We start from the raw sequence: 21,291 nt of genomic DNA on the forward strand, positions 1-21,291 counted from the left end.
AACAGTGGTGATGGTTGGAAACCCATTTGGAAAGTCTGTTTCCACGGGAACACCTGTTTCTCAGGATCTCACGTGGTGCGCAGGCTGGTGCTGCAGCAGCCTTGACTGGTCCCTGAGAACCAGGAAGCTAGAATTCTGGATTATCCCGCCCCCTTCCCGCCCCACCCTACCCCCTCTACAGGCTTTCCAGAGCTCCAAGTTCAACCCAGCCCTGAGGTGGTGAGCAGCCCAGACTGTGTCCTGTAGCTCAGTTTGCACCCAGGAGCCCACCTAGATCTCCACGCTCTGGAAGTCAGAGAGCACACTGACCCCGAGAGCCTTCTCCCAGGCAGGGGGCGAGAAGAAAGAGACACTCGCTGCCGAGGAACCAGTGCTGAGGGTAAGAAAATGCCTTCCCCCGGCGTACTTTATTTGCCTAGCATTGCGAGTAGGCATCAGGGTGTCGGGTAATTGTTCATGGCAAGTGCACAAGGGAACTCGGGTCACTTAAGGGTCATTTAAGGCAGAGAGTTACAATCTGAACCGGGTCTATTCAGACAATATTTATAGAATCATGGTGTGAGCACTTACAGGTCAGGTGTGTTCAGAGACAGAGAGAGACTAAATTAGTACTGAGAGGGACTTTAATCCTGGCTCCCAGCCCGTCCCCTGGAATAGTGCCCTGAGTCACGGTGTGTGGTACGGGGCAAAGGAAGCCCGTCGTGCCTCTGTATTACTCCCAGCTGCTCAGAGGCGTGTCTTACCTTTTCCATCCTGCGTGGGGAAGGGCAGTTTAAGCATTTATTGGTGCGTGTCCTGGGTGAAGGCCAAGGACGTTGGGTACAGCATGGGAAGCGGTGCATTCCTCTGAATAGACCCTGTCGTGTGTGAGCAATGAACCCAGGTCCCGCGCCCTTCGGGGCTTATGATTCCAAAGCTGCATCTTTCCCATTTCAACTGCTGGGAGACACCTGTGTGGGTCAATATCCTGCAAGCAATATTTAAACAATGAACAACCCGCAGTCCTTTATGGAGGGCTGCTTCTCTGAATTTTCTCAGTTTTCTACAGTCAGACTCGGTCTTACCCCTCTGAGTTGTACATTTCCCTCAGTATCACGCCTTTTAGCCTTCATGTCAAAGCAGAGTCAACGATGTCTCAGACATGTTGCTACACAGTCTGGGGGTCACTTCGATGGCTCTCCAAGCTGACGGCTCGCTCTGTGATCCAGGGCAAGGGGCCTGCTCGCAAAGGCAATTTTGCCAACGGTAAAATGGGTTGACAACACCACCCAGCGTCTCGAGTAGCTGTGAGGGCATTACTGCACGTGGACGGCCCCCGGCGCCTGGCTCAGAGCCCTCCGTCTGCACCCAGGCTGCTCAGGGCTGGCACGGTCATGACAGCAGAGGAGAAGCAGCCAAGGTTGAGCCGACTGGCTGTAAACCAGTCCTCCGCTTGGCCACACGGAAAATCACCTGGGGAACTAAAAAAAAAAAAAAAAAGCCTGCTGGCAAAATAGCCACCCCCAGAGATTCTGGCTTCGTTGGTTTCAATGCAGTCGGGGCACTGGCGTGTAGGAGAGCTTCCCAAGTGATTCTAACGTGCACCCAGGATTGAGAGCTATGACTCTGGAACACTTTGGAAATGAGATTGTTCTCGTAGCTCTAGTCTCCGGTGGCACAATGTTCTTTGAGGGAAGATGGCTAGAAGGATCTCCAAACTAAACAGATTCCCTGTACTTCTCTTGTAAAGGTCATGTTGCGCACGGAGGCCGTGCAAGGATCTTCCAGCCCATGCAGCTGCCTGCCCGGGGTCCCCAAGGGTTTGGAACCTGATAACAGTCAGGTTCCCTATAACGCGTGCACGTTCCTCATACAGCTCTACATGCAGAAATTGGCTTCCCAGACAAAGAAAAGGAAAGTAAACTTGTTTGAACAAAAGGAGTTTCTCTTCCTTCAAGCCACGCCAGCCTATAAGCCTTCGCAAAGCAGGGAAGGCAGCTCCTCCTTTCCCTGGCAGACTGATGGGCTCAGTGTTTACCAGAGTGGCTCACTCGTAAGACAGGAGGCGTGTGCTCCCTGGCCAGGAGACCTCAGCGCTCAAACCACCTGCAGTCCACATGAAAGCTCCAGGATATGCAGAACCTTCTTGCAGCGCCTGACCCACCACCATGAGGACCTGCCCACCTAGACTCGGTCATCTGGACCAGGCCGCCCAATGGCTCTTGCTTTTGGCCGTGTTAGCCTTGTTCCTCTTCATGCTGCCCTCCTTTATGACGGAGCCCAAAACAAAACCTTCCAGGTAAGGTTCTGACCCTTTCCAAGTCCCTTATAATTTATTGGAGGCACGTTAAAAGACTCTTGCCCAGGGAAGCCCGGGGAGCTCTGAGGCACTGGTGTGTCCACACGGGGTGTCAGGAATCAGGAATGTTGTCAAGAACCCCTGGCAAGGAAGATCCAAGGGGCACCTAGGGGATACACAGGTGGCGGGAGTGGGAAAACCAGGGTGTTCGGATGCCTGGGGCCATGTGGAGGGGAAACGTGGGCAGGAGCTGGCGAACAATAGGTCTGGGTCTCCAGAAGGCACAGACAGGAGACAACTTCCCCTCCGGCGGCTTTGGGGATAGTTCTCAAGTGCCATTCGCTGTGTCCTAAAGCAAAAGATTTACCCTGTAGATGCCATTCACTTCCAAATCACACTCTCCCTGAGGAGCTGGTCAGAAAACGGGAGACCGCTCACTTAGCTTACATCTGGGCCCCAAGTTCATCCTTCAAAAGGACCTTGTAGACCAGTTTTCTTATAAAATCAACACATCTCCAGCAGCAGAAGATCCCTTTCTTTCCAGACTCAAATTTTTTTTGAATGACTTTATTTCACTGTTCTTAAAATTTTAAAGGAATACATGCTCTCATAACGTTTAGAAAAATCCAAGCGGGGGCGCCTGGGCGGCTCAGTCGGTTGCGTCTGCCTTTGGCTCAGGTCCTGAGGTCCTGGGATCGATTCCTGCATTGGGCTCCCTGCTCAGCAGGGAGCCTGCTTCTCCCTCTCCCTCTGCCTGCTGCTCTCCCTGCTTGTACTCGCTCTCTCTGTGTCAAATAAATAAATAAAATCTTAAAAAAAAATCCAAGCAAAAAGTGAGGGTCTCTCCATCACACCCCCTTGTCTACCCACACTTAAGGGGTGACCACACTCGATTCGTTGGTGTCCACATAATTATTACATAATTGTAAGCAACACTTCTATTCTAAATGCCTTTGTACATTAATTCCAATGGTTATGAGTATACGGAGACACAGAGAGCTGACGTGAACTGCCCAAGATCACCCCGCTTGGAAGTCACGGGGCCAGGATTCAAACCCTGGTATTTTGCTTCCCTAGCCTGTGCTTTTTACCTTATGCTACACAAGCCCTTACGACAGATGGATAAATGGATAGGTAGGTAGCTAGGTGGATCATAGGCGGATAGACAGGTATCCCGCTATACACATTGTTCCACGGGCTGGCTTTTTAAATCGACCCTATGCCTAGACCGTCTTCCGTGTTGACACGTACAGATCTACTCCCATCTTACTCACGGTGCGGGGCACGGATATGAGTTTACTTAATCAGTCTCTATTGGTTGACCCTTGGGTTGCCCCTATCAGGTTGCCACTGACTCTTCACACACTTACGTAGGTATTGCTGGAGGTAGATTTCTAGAAATGGAATTGCCAAGGCAATGGATACGCTCACAGCAAATGTCAACAGATGTCGTGAGATCAGCCTCTGAGAAGGCTAGAGCAACGGGTGTGCGTGCTCGCCGAGGAGCTAGGCCTTCAAAAGGAAACGAAAGTCTTCTCCGTGGCTGACCTTGATCCTTGCCACCCCTCCCTCCACCTTCTCCACCTCCCCCACCCTTCCTGCCCCACCCATCAAGCCTTGGCTGTTCGCTCTGACCTGGTGTGTGGGGGAAAGAGCTCAGAACCAAGAGGACACCTGAGCTCTAAAATGGATGAGACTGAATTTGGGGGGTTAAGGGTTTTTTTTTAAACTTTTCCGTAATTTTTTTTTTTAGACTGAGTTTTAATTATGAAAGGTGACTATAAAGTTATTGAACCGCCCAAGGCATTAGAGATGAGGAAGAAGGTCACACACCGGGACTGCTCTGTAGACTGTCTCTGTAACTAAACTGCAGACCCAGTCCCGGAGAGCGAGCACCCTGAGAGCAGGGGTCCCTGGAGGGACGGACGTGTGTCCGCTGAAAGCTTCAGTGAGAAGATGGGTCTCGGGTCTCCGAGGCAGGTAGGGCTCGGATAAGGCGTGTGGGGAGAATAGTAGACACAAAGAGGCCGACCTGCCTCAGTGTCCTCTTGGCTGAGCCGAGGACGAACACTTCTCGCAGAAACGGGGGGCTCGCTCTAGGGAGCAGAGGAAGGGCATTTCAGGAAGGGTGGGGTGGAGAGCGGACCCCAAGAGGCTTATAGGCAGGGAGGTGACCTCACGAAAGTGGTATTGGGCAATGGCTAGTATGTCCGAAGGGGACAGGATAGATTGAAAGGAGGAGTGAGTCACCACTTTGGCCTGACCCGTAGTGGCAACCAAGGGACGGACTGATAATCCTGCCGCGCAGGGAGGGACAGAGGCTGACAAGTGCCCTCGCAGGTGGCTTTAGCCTTTGAAACATAAGGTGAAGAGGACGTGGGGCGGAAGGGTAGGAAGAAGTGGAACATCAGGAGACATTTTGATGAAGGAGAGGGGTGGGAGGGAGAGACAAGTGTGCAGTTAGAGATGGGGGGCGGTGGGCAGGGGGAGGCAGGCCGGGGCACCTCTCCCCACAGGGCCGCCTGGACAAAGGAAAATCAGATGAGAGGGATGTAAAATGCCAACCCAGACGAGGTGTCAGCGGCTTCTGAAGGGCACTGCTACCGAGGTGTTTGCACGTCTATGTCACGTGATTGTCATGTCGGAGCTGGAGATTTCCCAAAACCCTAAACCACGTTCGGGAGCTTTCTGTGCGTTATTTCTGATTTTCACAACTATCGCCCGAGATGAGCATTTTTATTCTTTTACAAAAATGAAGGACATGAGGCTCAGAATGTTCACCCAGGGGCGTCTGGCTGGCTCGGTAGGGGGAGCGCGCGACTCCTGATCTCAGGGCTGTGAGTTCGAGCCCCAGGCTGGGTGTGGAGAAGACTTAAAAAAATACAATCTTAAAGGAAAAAAAAAAAAGTTAAGCCTAATTCCACCCAGCCAGAAAGTGGCAAAACGGAGATTTGAACCCAGGGGATTTGGGCTCCAAAGTCCACGCTTCTCCACTCCCTCGGATGCGTTGAGTCTCAAGAGATTCGAAGTCGAACGGAGCAGACAAGGAGACAGAACCAGAGAGGGCGCGCGATATGAGTAGTCGTGACAAATCACCACAGTTACGGGACAAGCGCTACGGGAGCAAATTGAGAAGAGTCATTTGGACCCCAGGGGCAGGGCAGGGAGAACATCCGGGACACAATGGCGTTTCTAAGGCGCCTGAAGGCTGTGTGAGGCTTCAGCACGCAGGAACACCGCACACAAAGGAAGCAGAAGCAGTGGGAGCAACGGTGTAGACGTGGGAGCAACGGTGTAGACGCGGGAACGGCAGGTGTGTGCAGGTTCGAGAGGCTGATGGCTAACATACCTGATGCTGATCGGGGGCTGGGCAAGCCGGCACCGGTCTCCAAAACCCCTGATTAGCGATCACATATCAAGGCTTTGGGGTATTAACGACGCCCTCTTTCCCAGGTAAGAGAGGTTAGGCAAATTGTCCAAGGTCATCCCGTCACTTAAGTTCAAACCCAGGCCAGCTCGCTCTGGAGTCCACACTCGCAGCCAGGATCCGGGCTGGCGTCCCTCCCCCCCACCCCACCCTGCCACTCCCTCACCCCCCCCACCCCCTCCAGCCCGCCTTCCTCTATCACACCCATCGTAACCCGTTGTCATGAACCCAAAGTTCGTTTTTTCCTGCCAGACAATGAATTTCCTGTGGGTAGGGACTGTCTTATTTGTCTCTTTCCTCAGTAATCTGAACAGGTCCTGGACTCCGGGCAGGCCTCATGCGGTGTTTTTTAAATGTTTATTGACGAAGGAGTAAATGCATGGCCCTCAGTACCAACCGTTTAAACTTTATTCTATGGCGATGGAAGACTTTAGCGTCCAGGAAGGAACTTGAGGACACTTGTGCGTTGTGCAGCCAACTCTGTTACCAGATTGTAGGCTAGGCAGTGGGGGGCAGGTGGCTGAGGCGGGGAGGCTGGGTGAGAGGCTGTTGCGATGGTTTAGGGTAGGAGCCCTGGGCAGGGGTGCTCTTGAGGAAGGACGTTAGGGAGAAAGGACTGAGAATAAGTCGGATCGGCTGGATTTGGCAAGAAATAGGACAGGATCGTATGATTTCAAACCGAGGGTATTGGACTACCTCTCATATCTTCTTCGTTTGGTCCCAGTCTCTAGGGGCCTCCCGGATATGTAGCTAGGACTGAGACCATGTCTCTGGTCTGGAATGAATTTGCCTTCAAAGACTCTATGCCTTGTGTTGGCTTTAGAGCTGATGGGTAAGAGCGAGCTGTAAAATTCGGGCTGTGGATTTTCTTTTTCTTTTTTTTAATCTGATTTTATTTTCGTCTAAGAGATATAACTTTATTTTCTATACCCTGGACCCCCATTTACTGAGCATCAGGGAAACCTAATCTCAGCCTTTCTTGCTCCTCTGCCCCCTTTGCCAGGATGGCGTCAGGGGCTCCCGGACTCCTGATGCGGTGCCAGGCCCAGGTGGGGGCCGCCGATTCTTAGCCATCGTGTTGCCCTCGAGACATCCATTGTCTCTGCCTCTTGGCTCTTTCAGGTCTACCTGCTTAGGGGTGAGAATCTTCGGACCTGTGTTCCTGGGATCAGTGTGCTGTCATTTCCTCTTGGGGTCTTATTAAACTAGGAACACTGCAAGGAAGTGGGGTGCAGGAGCCCTCCGACCTTGGGACCCACAGATCCCTTTCTCCTCTCCCTTGTCCTCTCCCTCCTCCTCACCCAGAGGAAGCTTTTTAGGGCGGGGACAATGGCGGGAGGAAACGGAGAAATCCTTCTCCGAGACATTGTATCTATTTCACCAAATCTTCTCTCTGATTTAGGGCTTAGGTTTGGGGGGAAAGCCAGAGGTCCTATAAGACTTCCTTTACTTTCCAGCTCTTATTGGCCACATGTGTCCATGGAGGCAATGAACATGGGGCTCTTAACAGCTGCAGGTGGGTGAGTAGTGGGCACCAATGGGAAAGGGAGAAAATACGAGGAAAACAGTTAAACAACGTTCCAACATAGTAAACCACTCCGTTGGTAAGTCTAACAGGCATCGGAAGGGGATCTGGACGTGCACACCAGCAGATTCTTTGAGGGGCTACAATCACGGGCTGATACCCTTTTCTGCTTAAATTCCTTTTCTGCTTTTTTGGGAATGAGCACGCATTGCTTTTATAAAAGGAAGAATAATTCAGCAAAGTTCGTTTCTGAAGAAAGATTCAGGAACCAAAGACCCCTTTAGGCACCACCTCCCCAGGGAAGTGCCCCCCCCAGTAGAACCCCGTCCCTAGGTTGTATCTGCAGCCTCTCCCGCACGCACGACTAATAGCATCGGACCGCTAACACTTTATAGCCGCTGTTTATGTTCACATCTGTTCCCGTGTTCGAGCCGGAGCTCCGTAAGATCAGTGACCATAGCTCTCCCGTCGTTAATCCTTAACAGATAGTTCTAAATGCCTGGCATCTGAGCACCACTCAGTATCTGTGGACTAAACGTTGCATTGTGTTTTCAAATTTTCATAGAAGTTTTGATCAGATGTCTCATTCAGTTTTCGTGTTTTTCCCTTTATTTATTTATTATTTTTTTTATTAAGCTGACATGCAAATATTCCAGTCAAATAGTACTGCAAATTTTACACCAACATAGAGCAATCCTGGGGCGCCCGGTGGCTCAGGTGGTTAAGCGACTGCCTTCGGCTCAGGTCATGATCCTGGAGCCCCAGGATGCAGTCCCGCATGGGCTCCCTGCTCAGCAGGGAGTCTGCTTCTCCCTCTGACCCTCCCCCACCTCATGCTTTCTCTAAATAAATAAATAAAATCTTAAAAAAAAAAACCAAAAATGAAAACAAAAGACATAGATCGGTCCTCATGACTTCTCCCTATTCTAGAATCCTGATTCCCAAAGCACCTACTTTAAACCTACTTCAGTTCTGTCTGCTCTTTCTTTCGGTATTTGCTACCCTATTTCTAAGTCACATGCCTACCTGCCACTTCTCGACTTCTCAATAAGTGGTTTAGTGCTATAAATGAAATACCACTTATCCACGGGCCTTGACGCCTGTTGCCCTTTTAGGCTTTCATCTCTGAACACGTGAACCCAAAGGGGAGCGGATGGGGACTCTGATGGTCACTGCGTGTCATCCATGTTAGCACCTGACCCATTTGTATAAAACGGTATTTTTCCAAGTGCCTTTTATAAACTGGCTTGTGAAGTCCTCACGACAGTATTGTGAGACTGATATTAAGATTTCCATCTGGGGGGCGCCTGGGTGGCACAGCGGTTAAGCGTCTGCCTTCGGCTCAGGGCGTGATCCCGGCATTGTGGGATCGAGCCCCACATCAGGCTCTTCCGCTATGAGCCTGCTTCTTTCTCTCCCACGCCCCCTGCTTGTGTTCCCTCTCTCGCTGGCTGTCTCTCTGTCTGTCAAAAAAATAAAATCTTAAAAAAAAAAAAAGATTCCCATCTGGGGGAGGGGGGCAGGCCACTTAGTCAGTTAAGCATCTACCTTTGGCTCAGGTCATGATTCCTGGGTCCTGGGATCAAGCCCCATGTGGGGCTCCCTGCTCAGCGGGGAGACTGCTTCTCCCTCTGCCTGCTGCTCCCCCTGCTTGTGCTCTCTCTCTCTCTCAATCTGTCAAATAAATAAAATCTTAAAAAAAAAAAAAAGATTCCCATCTAATGGTTGAGAAAACAGGGGCTCTAAGCATTCTGTGACTTCCCCGAGGTCTGGCTGGTTAGTGGTGGGACTGGAACTCAAGCAGGTGCTTTCCTGCCCCAGTGTGCGCCCCCGCCTGTTTGCCAAGGGCCAAGAATTTAGTTTTCTGTCAGACTCAAGTGCAACACGCGAGGATAGCCAGAGCTCCTGAGGTGGGGTCTTGGGTAGGCGCCCGCCACAGCACGTTGGACAGCTGCCCTCACGCCACCTCGCAGGACACGGGCAGCATGCTCTGAGAGCGCTGCCCTGCGCCACCAGGAAGCCTGATCCTGAAGTTACTGAATGCCACCACGCTTGTGGGTTTGGCAATTTCTCAGGGAGCTCCTCCCACCCCAACCGTGGGCAGGGGTAGCTGCCCACTGGACTCCCTTGCTCTTCTCCTTCCTCTCTTGGACAGAGGGATGGGGAAGGGAGGAATGTTATTTTCCCCCAAGGTCACTATCTCAAAGATGCCAGGATAAAAACGCCAGCGGAACTCGGGCTAACCCCTGAGACAAAGTTTACTCGCAGGTGTGATTATCCCCAGAAGAGCTAATCGACGTAGCACACCCAGGTGATGAAAACTGACTTTGCTTTGAACAACCTTGGTTCGGGGAGAGTTTCCCAGCCACCGGGCACGCGGTCTCATCTTGTACCCGGGGTTCTGGACCTATAGATACCTCCCATTGTTTGGTTTAAAACATTTTCCTCCCCGGTTACCTTGGTCCCACCCACCACCACCCTTGTTCAAGGTCTTCCCCGCTCTCCTTAGCTCTCAAGACGTGCACCTGTGGGTCTGGGGAGAGCTGTGGGTTGATGTCTGTATTTGTGTATCTCAGGGAGGGAGAACGTCCAATTTTAAACCAGCTTCCCATCTCCCAGGCCACAGTTAGATGAAGGGGATCTCAGAGAATGCTCTGGGCCCCTCTGTTGGGGGAGAGCTTTGGAAATTGCATCCAGCTATTCGGGACCAGGAAAAGTGGCTTGGGTGTGTTTCCTCTTCTGTTCCCAGTTTATATTGTCCCCCATTAGGATTTAATTGGCCAGAAACTAAACAAATAAGAGAATTGGCTTTGATCTGAAAAAAGAACACTTGGGATAACAACAGAATACAGATTTCTGTATTTTTTTTCCCCAGTCTACAAAGAGAATTAAGGCTAATTAAGGCACAGTACAGCTTTTAGTGATCGAAGCAACTCGTGGACACATCTAGCGTTTCAAAGCAAAGTTCTAAAATGTAAATCATGTGAAAAGTTTCGGGATTTCCTGGGGAAAACATACTGCGAAGTTAAGGGCGGGGGAGGGGGGCAGAATGACTGGTTTCCATTTCAGATAAGACCAGAGCCGTTAAAGAGCTATGTGGACACCAAGGGAGTTTCGGCAGCTCCGGGCTGGGGTAGCCACAGTGTAGGGGTACTGGCGGTGAGAGCCAACCCGTCATGGAGGGTCCTCAGCAGGAGGTGAGGAAAGGCAGTGCTGGGGAGCCTGGAGTTTGTTCCCCTTTCAAGGAGAGGCAGAACGGAAGCCAAGGTGTGGGAACCAGACGCGTAACCCCGAAGAGGCAAGCGTGCTCCAGATAAAATGAGCGAGCAATCAGCAAAGCTGATGGTGGGGACTAGGGGGAGGGGGTCCGGGTCGTGAGGACGTGAGTAGAGGCACGTGTGTGACCAGTCACTCATCACGGGGCAGGCACACCTAGCCTAGAGCCTCTTCTAGTGTCTGTTCCATTGAATGGCAGAGCCCTGAATTATTTAGGAAATCAAAGGTTTTGGGGTTTTTTTAAATTGAAGAATAACTGATACACGATATTGGGTATCAGTTTCAGGTGTGCAACACGATGATTCGATATTTATATACATAATGAAATGCTCACCATCGGGCGAGTTTTCCTTTGTCACCATATGAAGTTGTTACAATCTTATCACTATATTCTCTAGGCCCGTACTTTACATCCCCATGTCTAATGTATTGTATTACTGCAAGATTGTCTTTCTTAATCCCTTTTACCTATTTCGTCCATCTCCCCCCCACCTCCCCTCTGGCAACCACCACTCTACTCTCTGTATCTATGAGTCTGTTTCTGGTTTGTTTCATTTGTTCATTTGTTTCTGTGATTCTACGTATCAGTGAACTCATACGGTATTTGTCTTTGTCTTACTTCACTTAGCCTAATACCCTCTGTGTCCATCCATGTTGCTGCAAATGTCAAGACCTCATTCTTTTTTAATGCCGAGCAGTATTTCATTATATATATATATATGTTTCCATTCATCTGTCCTTGGACACGGGCTGCTTTCCATATCTTGGCTATTGTAAATAAGGTTGCAGTGAACACAGGGGTACTTACGTCTTTTCAGATGAGTGTTTTCATTTTCTTCGGATAAATATCTAAAAGTGGAATTGCGAGATCATCAAGGAGGTTTTTTGAGCTCTTGTCTTTTCCTTGATAAAGTAATCTTCTATTCCTCCTGGTTTGATTAGTGGCCTTTGATTCGAGGTATTATTGCCAAATTTCAGTTTGGAAGACCAGCCGCTTTCAACACCCCCCATATTATTTCTAGTGGATACAGTTGACCACTGAACAACGTGGTCTGAACCGCATTTGTCCATTTATATATGGATTTTTTATAGTACAATACGGTAGAGTACAATTCTCTTCCTTATGATTTTCTGAATGACACTTTCTTTCCCCTAGCTGACTTTATTGTAAGAATATGTCTGTAATACATATAACATACAAAATGTGTGTTGACTCCCTTATGCTACTGGCAAGGATTCCGGTCGACAGCAGGCCATCAGTAGTGAAGTTCTGGGGGGACTCAAGAGTTACGTGCAGGTTTTCGACGGTGTGTGGGTCGGTGCCCCTAACCCACACACTGCTCGGATCAGCTGTGCTAGGTTCAAGGGAAAATACTGCTCTCTTGCCAACAGTCTTTACATGGCTTCAAGTATAAATAAACTTTGAGCCTTTTGCCATTTCTTCGCTTCCAGGTCTGTGGAGTTCAGAATCTAGAGGGAAGAAGATGCCAGATAATTATTCTTTTGTATCCATTTCATTTATTGCCGAGAGCCATGTGAGCCATGCTAATGATACATTTATTTTTTGAAGTGCAACATTTTATATTTTTATCTCCCAAATAGATCAGACTTTGATATCGAACTGTTTTTTGCTTGAATAACTTGCCTGTCCTTCTGAACACTTAATAGAAAACAGGTTCCCCTCCCTCACCCCACCCTGGCCTTGCCCATGGCCTTTAAATCCAGGATCACCCAGGGTGTGGACTAGACGAATGCAGGGCACTCACCATATGGACGGAAAGAATTTGAGCATTCAGTAAATATCATGCCAGAGCATAAGGAAATGCCTACGTAAACACCCACATTCCTAGCAATCATAGCTGTGTTTAATTATAGGTAATTGAAATGAAACTTAATTACATAATTTTGTTAGTACCTGGGTCATTGCTGCGACTCCCTGTAAAACGTAGAGGAGTCACCAGGGACCTTGTGGCTCCTGCCTCGGGGAGGGACTGCAGAGAGGAGCTCGTGATGCTCCGTCCTCGGGGCTGGCGTGGCCACAAGGCAGAGGGCCGGCTGTCTGGGCTGCAAGTTGGAGACGTCTAGTGGACAGATCCACGCTGCTGCACCATCTCCCAGATCACAGCCATGCAAAGGTGCTTGCTCTTTGGAAGGAAACTTTCTAGAGGCGGTTTGGGGGTGGAAAATACAGGGGGAGGTGAATCCGAGGCTCATGGCCGAGAGCTGTTTGCTCTCGTAGTTAACACCTAGGCCTTTGCTGTGCCTCGGGCTTCAGCTTCAGCTCAGTTGTGCCATTAAAGGGGAGAAGAGTGAGTCTCCTAGTACTCAAACTCCAGCACCAAAATAAAGGTGGCCCAGGGGCGCCTGGGTAGCGCAGTTGTTAAGCGTCTGCCTTCGGCTCAGGGCGTGATCCCAGCGTTCTGGGATCGAGCCCCACTTCAGGCTCCTCCGCTATGAGCCTGCTTCTTCCTCTCCCACTGCCCCTGCTGTGTTCCCTCTCTCGCTGGCTGTCTCTCTCTGTCAAATAAATAAATAAAATCTTTAAAAAATAATAAAAATTAAAAATAAATAAATAAAGATGGCCCAAATCCATCAAGAATATGTTCCGGTTTGGGGGGCGCCTGGGGGGCTCAGTCGGTGAAGCGTCTGCTTCAGCTCAGGTCATGATCCCAGGGTCCTGGGATCGAGTCCAGTGTCAGGCTCCCTGCTGAGCGGGGAGCCTGCTTCTCCCTCTGCCCCTCCCCTCTGCTCATGCTCTCTCTCTCTCTCAAATAAATAAATAAATTTTTTTTTTAGAAAAGACTAAGTTCAGGACTAACTCAGGTTTTCCTCTGCATGGATGGTACTTTTCCAGAATGAACATTTTAGGGATGTCTACACAGTTCATGAGCCAATAACCCCCCTTTCTCTTGAGACTGTCCTCCTCTCGTGCACAGACAGGGTGGACCCCAGGACCCATGTCACTTGCCTTGTGGCCAGGAACAGACAAGGGACACAAGTGGGCCAGAACCATAAAAATTAAAAACTGGGAGCAAAGAGAGTCATCAGTCCCTGGAGCACGTGTTATGGGGCAGCCATCCTCTGCCATGCAGGCTGAGGAGCAGAGAGTGGAAAGCAGCCTAAGAGAGAGACTCCAGGTTCTAGATCCTTCTAGAGGCTCAACCACATCTCTTGGGCTCCTCAAGACATTTTCTATCCTTATGATAAACCGCCTGCTTTTTTCTTAGTTGAAAATGGAAAACAGGGGCGCCTGGGTGGCTCAGTTGTTCAGCGTCTGCCTTCGGCTCAGGGCGTGATCCCAGCATTCCGGGATCGAGCCCCACATCAGGCTCCTCCGCTGGGAGCCTGCTTCTTCCTCTCCCACTCCCCCTGCTTGTGTTCCCTCTCTCGCTGGCTGTCTCTCTTCTCTGTCGAATAAATAAATAAAATCTTTGAAAAAACAAAAAAGGGAATAAAGGCCTAAAGTCTTGAAGGCTGTTAGCTTTTCCAGGCTGCTCCAGCCACCGTCCAGCCCTGTCTCATGGCCTTTCTCTCCTTTCAGGTCTGTGATAGCTCTTCTCCAAGTGACTTCTTTTTTTTTTTTTAAGATTTTATTTATTTATTTGACAGGATAGAGACAGCCAGCGAGAGAGGGAACACAAGCAGGGGGAGTGGGAGAGGAAGAAGCAGGCTCATAATGGAGGAGCCTGATGTGGGGCTCGATCCCATAACGCCGGGATCACGCCCTGAGCCGAAGGCAGACGCTTAACGACTGAGCCACCCAGGCGCCCCTCCAAGTGACTTCTTTGGCCCAGATAACAAAGGCAGAGGCATATGCTACATGAGGCCAGTTAAAACTGTGCGCGCTCCAAGGAGGAAGGACCCCACTGCTCGCCTTTCCCTAACCACCTCCGGAGAAGTTAGGGCCTCTCTCAGTTTCAAGGTCAGCACAGACAGTGCCCTTGGAAGACCTGAATAAATGTGCTGCCCTGGGGCCCAGGAAGCAGGAAATACTTCTGCGGCAGCCGGGGTGCGGGAGGGAGGCCCTAAAGGAGGAAGGATTCAGGAGGTCATCTGCCTAGTGCGGGTACCACCTGGGCCAGCCCTGTGTTTTCCTAGTGACGAAAGTCTCCTCTGTCTTCCCCCTTTAAGAACAGTGACTACAGTGCACTTTGCGTGTTTTTCAAATCTGTGTTCCTGGGACCTCCACAGCACGTGGCACTAGACTTCCAGTGAACACGTGTTGAATGAGATGTTCCTCAGGTTCCGTATTTCAGAGTCTATTCTCTTCGGTGTGTTTAAATCCATTTCCTGGGGGCTCAGAAAGCCCTTTGAAAGCATCGATGTGATGATGCGGCATCGTGGCTTCGTGGTAAGGGCCGCTTAGACTGGTCTCTGCCTCCTCCAGGTGTGCGATTCAGGGAGGAGCTTGGCATTGCCCTTGAGCGAACACAATCCCCAAACACGCCCAATTCGAGGACACATAGGGTTTCCGCCTTCATGTTGTCACGGGAAACGGAGCTTGGGTCGGGCCGCCTCCCTTGGCTTCTTCACGCTCGCCCGTTCCCCCGCACGTGTCCGGGTTACAACTTGACGTCTCTCTGTGTGGTGAGCTGTCGTCCCCTTTATATCCTGGGCTCCGTGGGGCGAGGAATGTATCTGGTTGCGCTCACCCCCCAGGCCCCGGTAACTAGCACAGCGTTCACAGGAGACGCTCAATAAATATTTGCCGTGTAAGAGAGCAGATCAGTGGCCGCGGAGCTGGGAGGCGGGGAGTCAAAGCTGCAACCAGAGAAGGAGGGGACCAGACTCAGGAGACCCCCACCTTGCCCGGGGCAAACCGAGAATGACTGGGAACGGAGCCCCGTGGCAGGGCTGAGAAGCCGGGAACTGCTTGGTTGAGCCTGTGTTTTGTGCCAGAGGCTAAAGGCCTGCTGTCGGATAACGCTCGCAGCGGACTTCTCCCAGAAGCAGAAGGCAGCCGCCCGTTTTACAGACAGGAAAAGCCAGGATCAGGTGGGTTAAGACTTCTCCCAGCCACACGGGCTAATATACGGAAGGGAAGTGCCAGAGGTTCTCAGGTCTCTCTGGCTGCACATTTCATGTTTCTCCTTCTCGCTCGGTGGCCTCAGTAAGTCTGTGATCTAGGACTTGGAAGAAGAATGATAGAAACAGACAAAAGGGAGCTGCTTGGGACAAGAGTGATCACGGTGAGCCAGGGACGCCTAGCACGTCCGGGAAAGGAGCAGGAGTTAAGGACACCTGGAAATCCATGAGGGTGATAGCACAGGTCCCCAGAGAGGATTATTCTTTTCCCCAAGGCTCCCAGGAATCCCCCCAAACCTGTGTAGCACAGAGAACCCACCTCCAAGTGCAGTTAGAGAAGAATGCACAGTTGAGGACCCATGTTTTCCTCAGCAGAACACCTGATGCTACTTTGCATAAATTAAAGGATACCTTTGGCAGCCTCGCGCAAAAGGGGGAAAGAAACAGAAAGGAAATCTAATCATCGGAGCCGAAAACCTGGAGTGCCAGAGGCCAGACCGGGCGCCCTGCATCGGTCTTGTCCCGCTGCTAGAAAAAAGCACGGCCAGGCTGGAATTCAGCTTCTGTGCCCCCACCCCGAAGCTCCAGGCGCCCATCTCCCACCTGAAATTCTTCAGTAGCTCCTCCCGGACGAGAAGACCCATGAGAAAGCCCAAACTCCCCAGTCTGACCTACGACGTGGCTAATAATCGGGTCCTGCCCACCTGTCTGGGACCATCCCCTGCCCAGACAGAGCCCCTTCCCTTGCACTCACCGAGCTCACACGCTCCCCAGGGTGAGACCACCGCGGTCTGTTTATGGGTCAGAGGTAAGTTTCCAGACCCATCACCAACGGGTGCGGCTTCATTTCGGATATGGACGGTGACACGCCTTCCCCTCCTGTCTTATGGAAGCTGGTTTGAAGTCCACCCAAGGCACCAGAGCAGTACTAATTACACTTCCAACCTGGGGGTACGACCCTCGGCCTTAATCCAGAATTATGTCTGTCCCCAGGAATCAGCACATGCTTCACAAGGAGAGGTCTCCCAAGTTGCTCCGCAAGGCTGCATGGCAGGCTGTCACCGTGCGAGGAGGGACAACGGCCCCGGGGGTGACGTCGGCACAGGAAAACAGCACGCAGGCCCCCCGGGCCCAGGCCACGGCCCAGGCCGCCCACAACGCCACCAGAGCAGAGGCCAGCGGGGCTGCCTCGGCTGAGCCGGCCCCACCAAAGGGTCAGGAGAGGAAGGACACCGTGCTGGACACACGGCCTCCGAGGGCGCAGGACGGGGGGGTGGCCTCTGACGGGGCAGAGACATTGTCGCTAAGGAGTCAGGACACCAGGACCATCAAAGGAAGGCAGGACCAGAACAAGGACCCCACAGCCACCAGGACGGAGCCCCCAGAGCCTCAGGGCAAAGCGCAGACCGCAGCAAGGACACCGGTGCCGGAAAGTCAGGTCGAAGCGCTGACCACACCAGGAGCAGGGTCAATGGGGAGGACAATGAAAGGAGTGACCACACCGGTCGTCCCCCTCCGGGAGACAGCCCGGGCCACGCCGCCCTCCACCCCTTTCCAGAGCCGAACCACACAGAGAAGACCAAGTCTTCGGGCCTCCAACTTCAAGTCCGAGCCCCGGTGGGATTTTGAGGAACAGTACAGCTTTGACACGGGAGCCCTACGGTCGGTGAGTCTGGCCACGGCCTCCCCGCTCCGAAGCCCCTTGCAGACAGCACCCCTACCACCCTGACCTCCCAGGCTCCACCCCCAGGCTCTGCCTTGTTGCCCCCCGCCCCATGCCCTACTCTACCCTGCTTTCACCCCAACCTTCTTTGCTCGAGTGGTCGAGTAGTTGAAGCGGGAGGGGAAGGCAGGTCCCAGATCCTGGCCTGGCAGTGTGGGAAGGAGGGAGGGAGAGGAACTCTGCCCTGGAGCCCCCGAAGGCCTGGGAGGTCACTGAGCAGGCTGAGAGAGTGCTACCTGCTCTGGGGCCGTCCTCTGGCAGGGGAAGCCGGCAAGGGTTGCGAGGTGGCATGGAGGGGCAGGACGGACAGCCGAGGACCCCCAACCTGATGCCCAACCCCAATTCCTGGGAAGGCCTTATATTCCCCGCATGCAATTCCCCGACCTTCCCTCTTTTCCATCCCTAAGAAAAGCAGCCTGGGCCCTCAGCCTCGGTAGGGACACCTTCAAAATATGTCTGTTTACACACAGAACTGCAGCCAGGCCCTGGCCAGCGCTCCAGGCTCTCCCGCGGCCCATCCCCTTTCCGCCCACCAGGGTGTGTCCCCAAGAACCCCAAGACTGGCCCGTACTCTGGGACCCTGAGGACAATGGCGAGGGAGGGTCAGCGGGCCTCCGAATAGCAGAGGGGCTGCCTTCCAAACGTTGAGGCCCACTTTCCGCCCCTGCCCCAGCCTGGCCCCTGGCCGTGGCCTTGCCGGCCTGTTCTTGCCTGACCCACCCTCCTGCATGTAGAGCTGCTCCGACTCAGTGAAGGTCAAGGCCTCCAAGTCACCCTGGCTCCAGAAACTCTTCCTGGCCAACCTCACCCTCTTCCTGGACTCCAGCTGCTTCAACCAGAGAGAGTGGGAGCGCCTGGAACACTTCGCGCCGCCCTTCGGCTTCATGGAGCTCAACTACTCCTGTGAGTCTTGTGGGGGGAGGGGGAGCCTGGGCCGCTGGCCTCTGGCTCCAGTCTGCCTCTTCCCTGGGGGCCCCCAGCGCGGGGAGAGATGATGAGCTGGCCCCCCTGGCCCTTCCAGGGCTCTGAGCAGAGCCCCCTTGTTCCAGTGGTACAGAAGGTGGTGACACGCTTCCCCCCGGTGCCCCAGCAGCAGCTGCTCCTGGCCAGCCTCCCCGCTGGGAGCTCCCAGTGCATCACCTGTGCCGTGGTGGGCAACGGGGGCATCCTGAACAACTCCCGCATGGGCCAGGAGATAGACAGCCATGATCACGTGTTCCGGTAAGCGGTCCCGCCCCAAGCGCCCCTTCCGGACCGAGGGATCTGATAGGGCGTGCTATGCCTGCGTCTGGAAGGTGGCATGCCTGGGCTTTCCGGAGAATTCCCCTTTACACCTGCTGCCTCCCCATCTCTCCTTTCCTACCCCACCCGCCTCCACGCCTTTCCGTCCTGCGCTCATGGTCCCGTCCTGTGTGGTTCTGTCTGCCCGCTAGACTGAGTGGAGCTATAACTAAGGGCTACGAACAGGACGTGGGCACCCGGACGTCCTTCTACGGCTTCACTGCCTTCTCCGTAACGCAGACCCTGCTCGCCTTGGGCGGTCGGGGCTTCCCGCACGTGCCGCTGGGAAAGGTGAGCAGGGAGGACCGGGCCTGGCCACACACAGAATCCGAATGGGGAGCACGAGCTGAGAAAGGGAGCCTCGTGTCCCATGTCCGGAGTCTGGTTGGCACAGGCTCTGTTCCTACGAGGGGCAAGAGTAGGCAGGACGGCCAGAGAGCAAGTGGGCAGGCCAGCGTCAGAGCACCCCCTCCCCAGCCCCGGGGCCTGAAGGCAGGACTCCTGGAGCACACACTGTCCTTGGTCCTCAGGATGTCCGCTACCTGCACTTCCTGGAGGGCACCCGGGACTATGAGTGGCTGGAAGCCCTGCTTCTGAATCAGACCCTGGTGAAAAGTAGCCTTTCTTGGTTCAGGTACCCACCGCCCCCTCCCTTACCCCGGGCTGAGCCGTGTATTGGGCGGCTGTGAAGGGCCGGACAGGTGGGGACAGCCTTAGCGATCCCCTGGAGATGGGGCCCTGTCCTGCTGCTGGCCCGCACTTGGCCGGCGTCGGGGGAGGTGAACGCCCGTTGCCACCCACAGGCGCAGGCCCCAGGAGGCTTTCCGGGAACAGCTGCAGTTGGACAGGTATCTCCTGCTGCACCCCGACTTCATCCGTTACATGAAGAACAGGTGAGTGCAGAGCCGCAGGGCGCGTGTAGAAGGCACCAGGTCCCTCTCATCCCTGCAGCCTCCTGATGGCGGGGGCTGTGCTATTTCCCAGGTTTCTGAGGTCGAAGACCCTGGACTCCGGCCACTGGAGAATCTACCGTCCCACCACGGGGGCCCTGCTGCTGCTGACGGCCCTTCAGCTCTGTGACCAGGTGAGGCTCTGCCTAGGAGCGGGAGAGCTGTGTGCTGTCCCTGGACCTGCCCCGCAGGGGACGGCGGCCGGGGCGGGGGAGGGATGGGCGTGTCAGTCCACACATGTAAGCCCACGTACATCAGGGAGCCAGCGCCCGGACCCCAGGGAGGGAACCAGGATGAAGGGCCCCCCCAGTAACACACAGCCCCTGAGAACAAGTCTGGGAGGGAGCAACTTCAGGCCTCATTTCTCCTCCAACCTTCACGCAGGTGAGCGCCTATGGCTTCATCACCGAGGGCCACGAGCGCTTTTCTGATCACTACTATGATAAGTCCTGGAAACGAACAGTCTTTTATATCAACCATGACTTCCCGCTAGAGAGAACACTCTGGAAGCGGCTGCATGATGAAGGTATAATCCGGTTGTACCAGCGTCCCCTAATTTCTGAACCAAAGATGTGACCAGAGCCTGGGCCGTAGCAGTCTCTTCAGCCGTTCCAAGGCACGGGGCACAGTGGGAGTCTTGACACTCTACCACCATTTTCCCAGGGCTCAGGCCAGGCTCCCCAGGGGACCTTGGCACCTAGGGGAAGACGCTTTCAAGACTGCAAATGACTGATTGAGGCTTTGGAGACATTGGGATGTTGCTGTGGGTTCTGTTCAAAGGAGGGAGGACTCCAGTCTTGAGACCAAGGAATTTGAACGAAATGGGGTGATGACCGGTCAATACTCAAATCTCGGCTGAATGGCACACTTGACTATCCAAAAGCTACCTGACACTGGGGCGGGGGAGCCTGAGCCTATGGAGACATGTAGATTTGGTTTCGAATTACAAATCTTGTACTTAGCAGCTGTGAAATCATGAAGGCCATACTTAATTTCACTGGAGATTGTCTAGAGGACCCTTCCCTCCAGGGCTTATCTGATTCTAGAAGAATCTGCACCTTTCCTTGGCTTTGAGCTCTTTGACAACTCTCTGGGTTGCAGAAAACTGATAGTAATAAAAACAATTCTTTTTTTTATTTTTTTATTTTTTTATAAAAACAATTCTTGCCCATGGAGATGCAAATAAATCTTGTACAATGAAGATGCAAGTGATGACTGCCCTGTGGGCAGTGACGTGTTCTGCACATACAAGCAAATTCATGTTAGTGTTCCTGACTGCCTGTATGTCTACCTGCACTTCGGGGTTCTCCTTTGAACCAGTTTTTACATCCTACTGGTTCCTTTGTTAATTCATAAGCTAAATAAAATCCTTGACATGCATTCATTTTATATTTGTATGAGAGTCGCCATTTTATCCTTGAAAAAACATCTTCTGTCATGTCCTGAGGCCACTGTTTTATAATCCGTAGCATGATTTTTAGGACACCCATTCCACAAGGATTTATAAAATTACTGTCTGTAAAAAGCCTGACACAAAAAGTACCCAGTTTCCTCCCCTCTCATTCTCTATCCTCCCATCAGCCTGCATTTCCTCAAACCCCACGTTGAGAATCTGGACCAAGCCAAAGGCTTTTCAGCTCATCTTATCCCTTGAGCTCTAGCTATAGGATTTGGACTCTGAAGCCCAGAAGAACCCTAAAGATCCTAAACCGAATAAAGCCCCCTGATGAAGGAGATGGAGGGCGTGGGAGGCAAAAAAAAGAAAAAAAAGCTGTCTTTTAGACTTCATGTTCAAGGTTAAAAAGC

The 21,291-nt window shown here is 52.6% G+C and overlaps 1 protein-coding gene across 1 annotated transcript; it reads left to right on the top strand.

Annotated features, from left to right (window-relative positions):
* The first annotated feature begins 1,934 nt into the window (after positions 1-1,934).
* Positions 1,935-20,865, top strand: ST6GALNAC1 (ST6 N-acetylgalactosaminide alpha-2,6-sialyltransferase 1). The gene is made up of 9 exons (XM_026484071.4): positions 1,935-2,278; positions 16,525-17,197; positions 17,989-18,157; positions 18,304-18,475; positions 18,688-18,826; positions 19,066-19,169; positions 19,339-19,428; positions 19,520-19,619; positions 19,870-20,865. Exons 1-9 carry the CDS (start codon positions 2,148-2,150, stop codon positions 20,059-20,061), a joined length of 1,770 nt encoding a protein of 589 aa, XP_026339856.2. The 5' UTR covers positions 1,935-2,147; the 3' UTR covers positions 20,062-20,865.
* The last annotated feature ends 426 nt before the right edge of the window (positions 20,866-21,291 follow it).

This window comes from Ursus arctos, unplaced genomic scaffold (assembly GCF_023065955.2).
Source record: "Ursus arctos isolate Adak ecotype North America unplaced genomic scaffold, UrsArc2.0 scaffold_24, whole genome shotgun sequence".
NCBI lineage: Eukaryota > Metazoa > Chordata > Mammalia > Carnivora > Ursidae > Ursus > Ursus arctos.

Excerpts from the sequence above, each read along its gene's own strand:
- ST6GALNAC1 (XM_026484071.4), top strand. The coding sequence starts at position 2,148 with ATGAGGACCTGCCCACCTAGACTCGGTCATCTGGACCAGGCCGCCCAA. Across the intron at positions 2,279-16,524 it reads CCCAAAACAAAACCTTCCAG|GAATCAGCACATGCTTCACA; the intron begins GTAAGGTTCTGA and ends GTCTGTCCCCAG. Across the intron at positions 19,620-19,869 it reads CCCTTCAGCTCTGTGACCAG|GTGAGCGCCTATGGCTTCAT; the intron begins GTGAGGCTCTGC and ends ACCTTCACGCAG.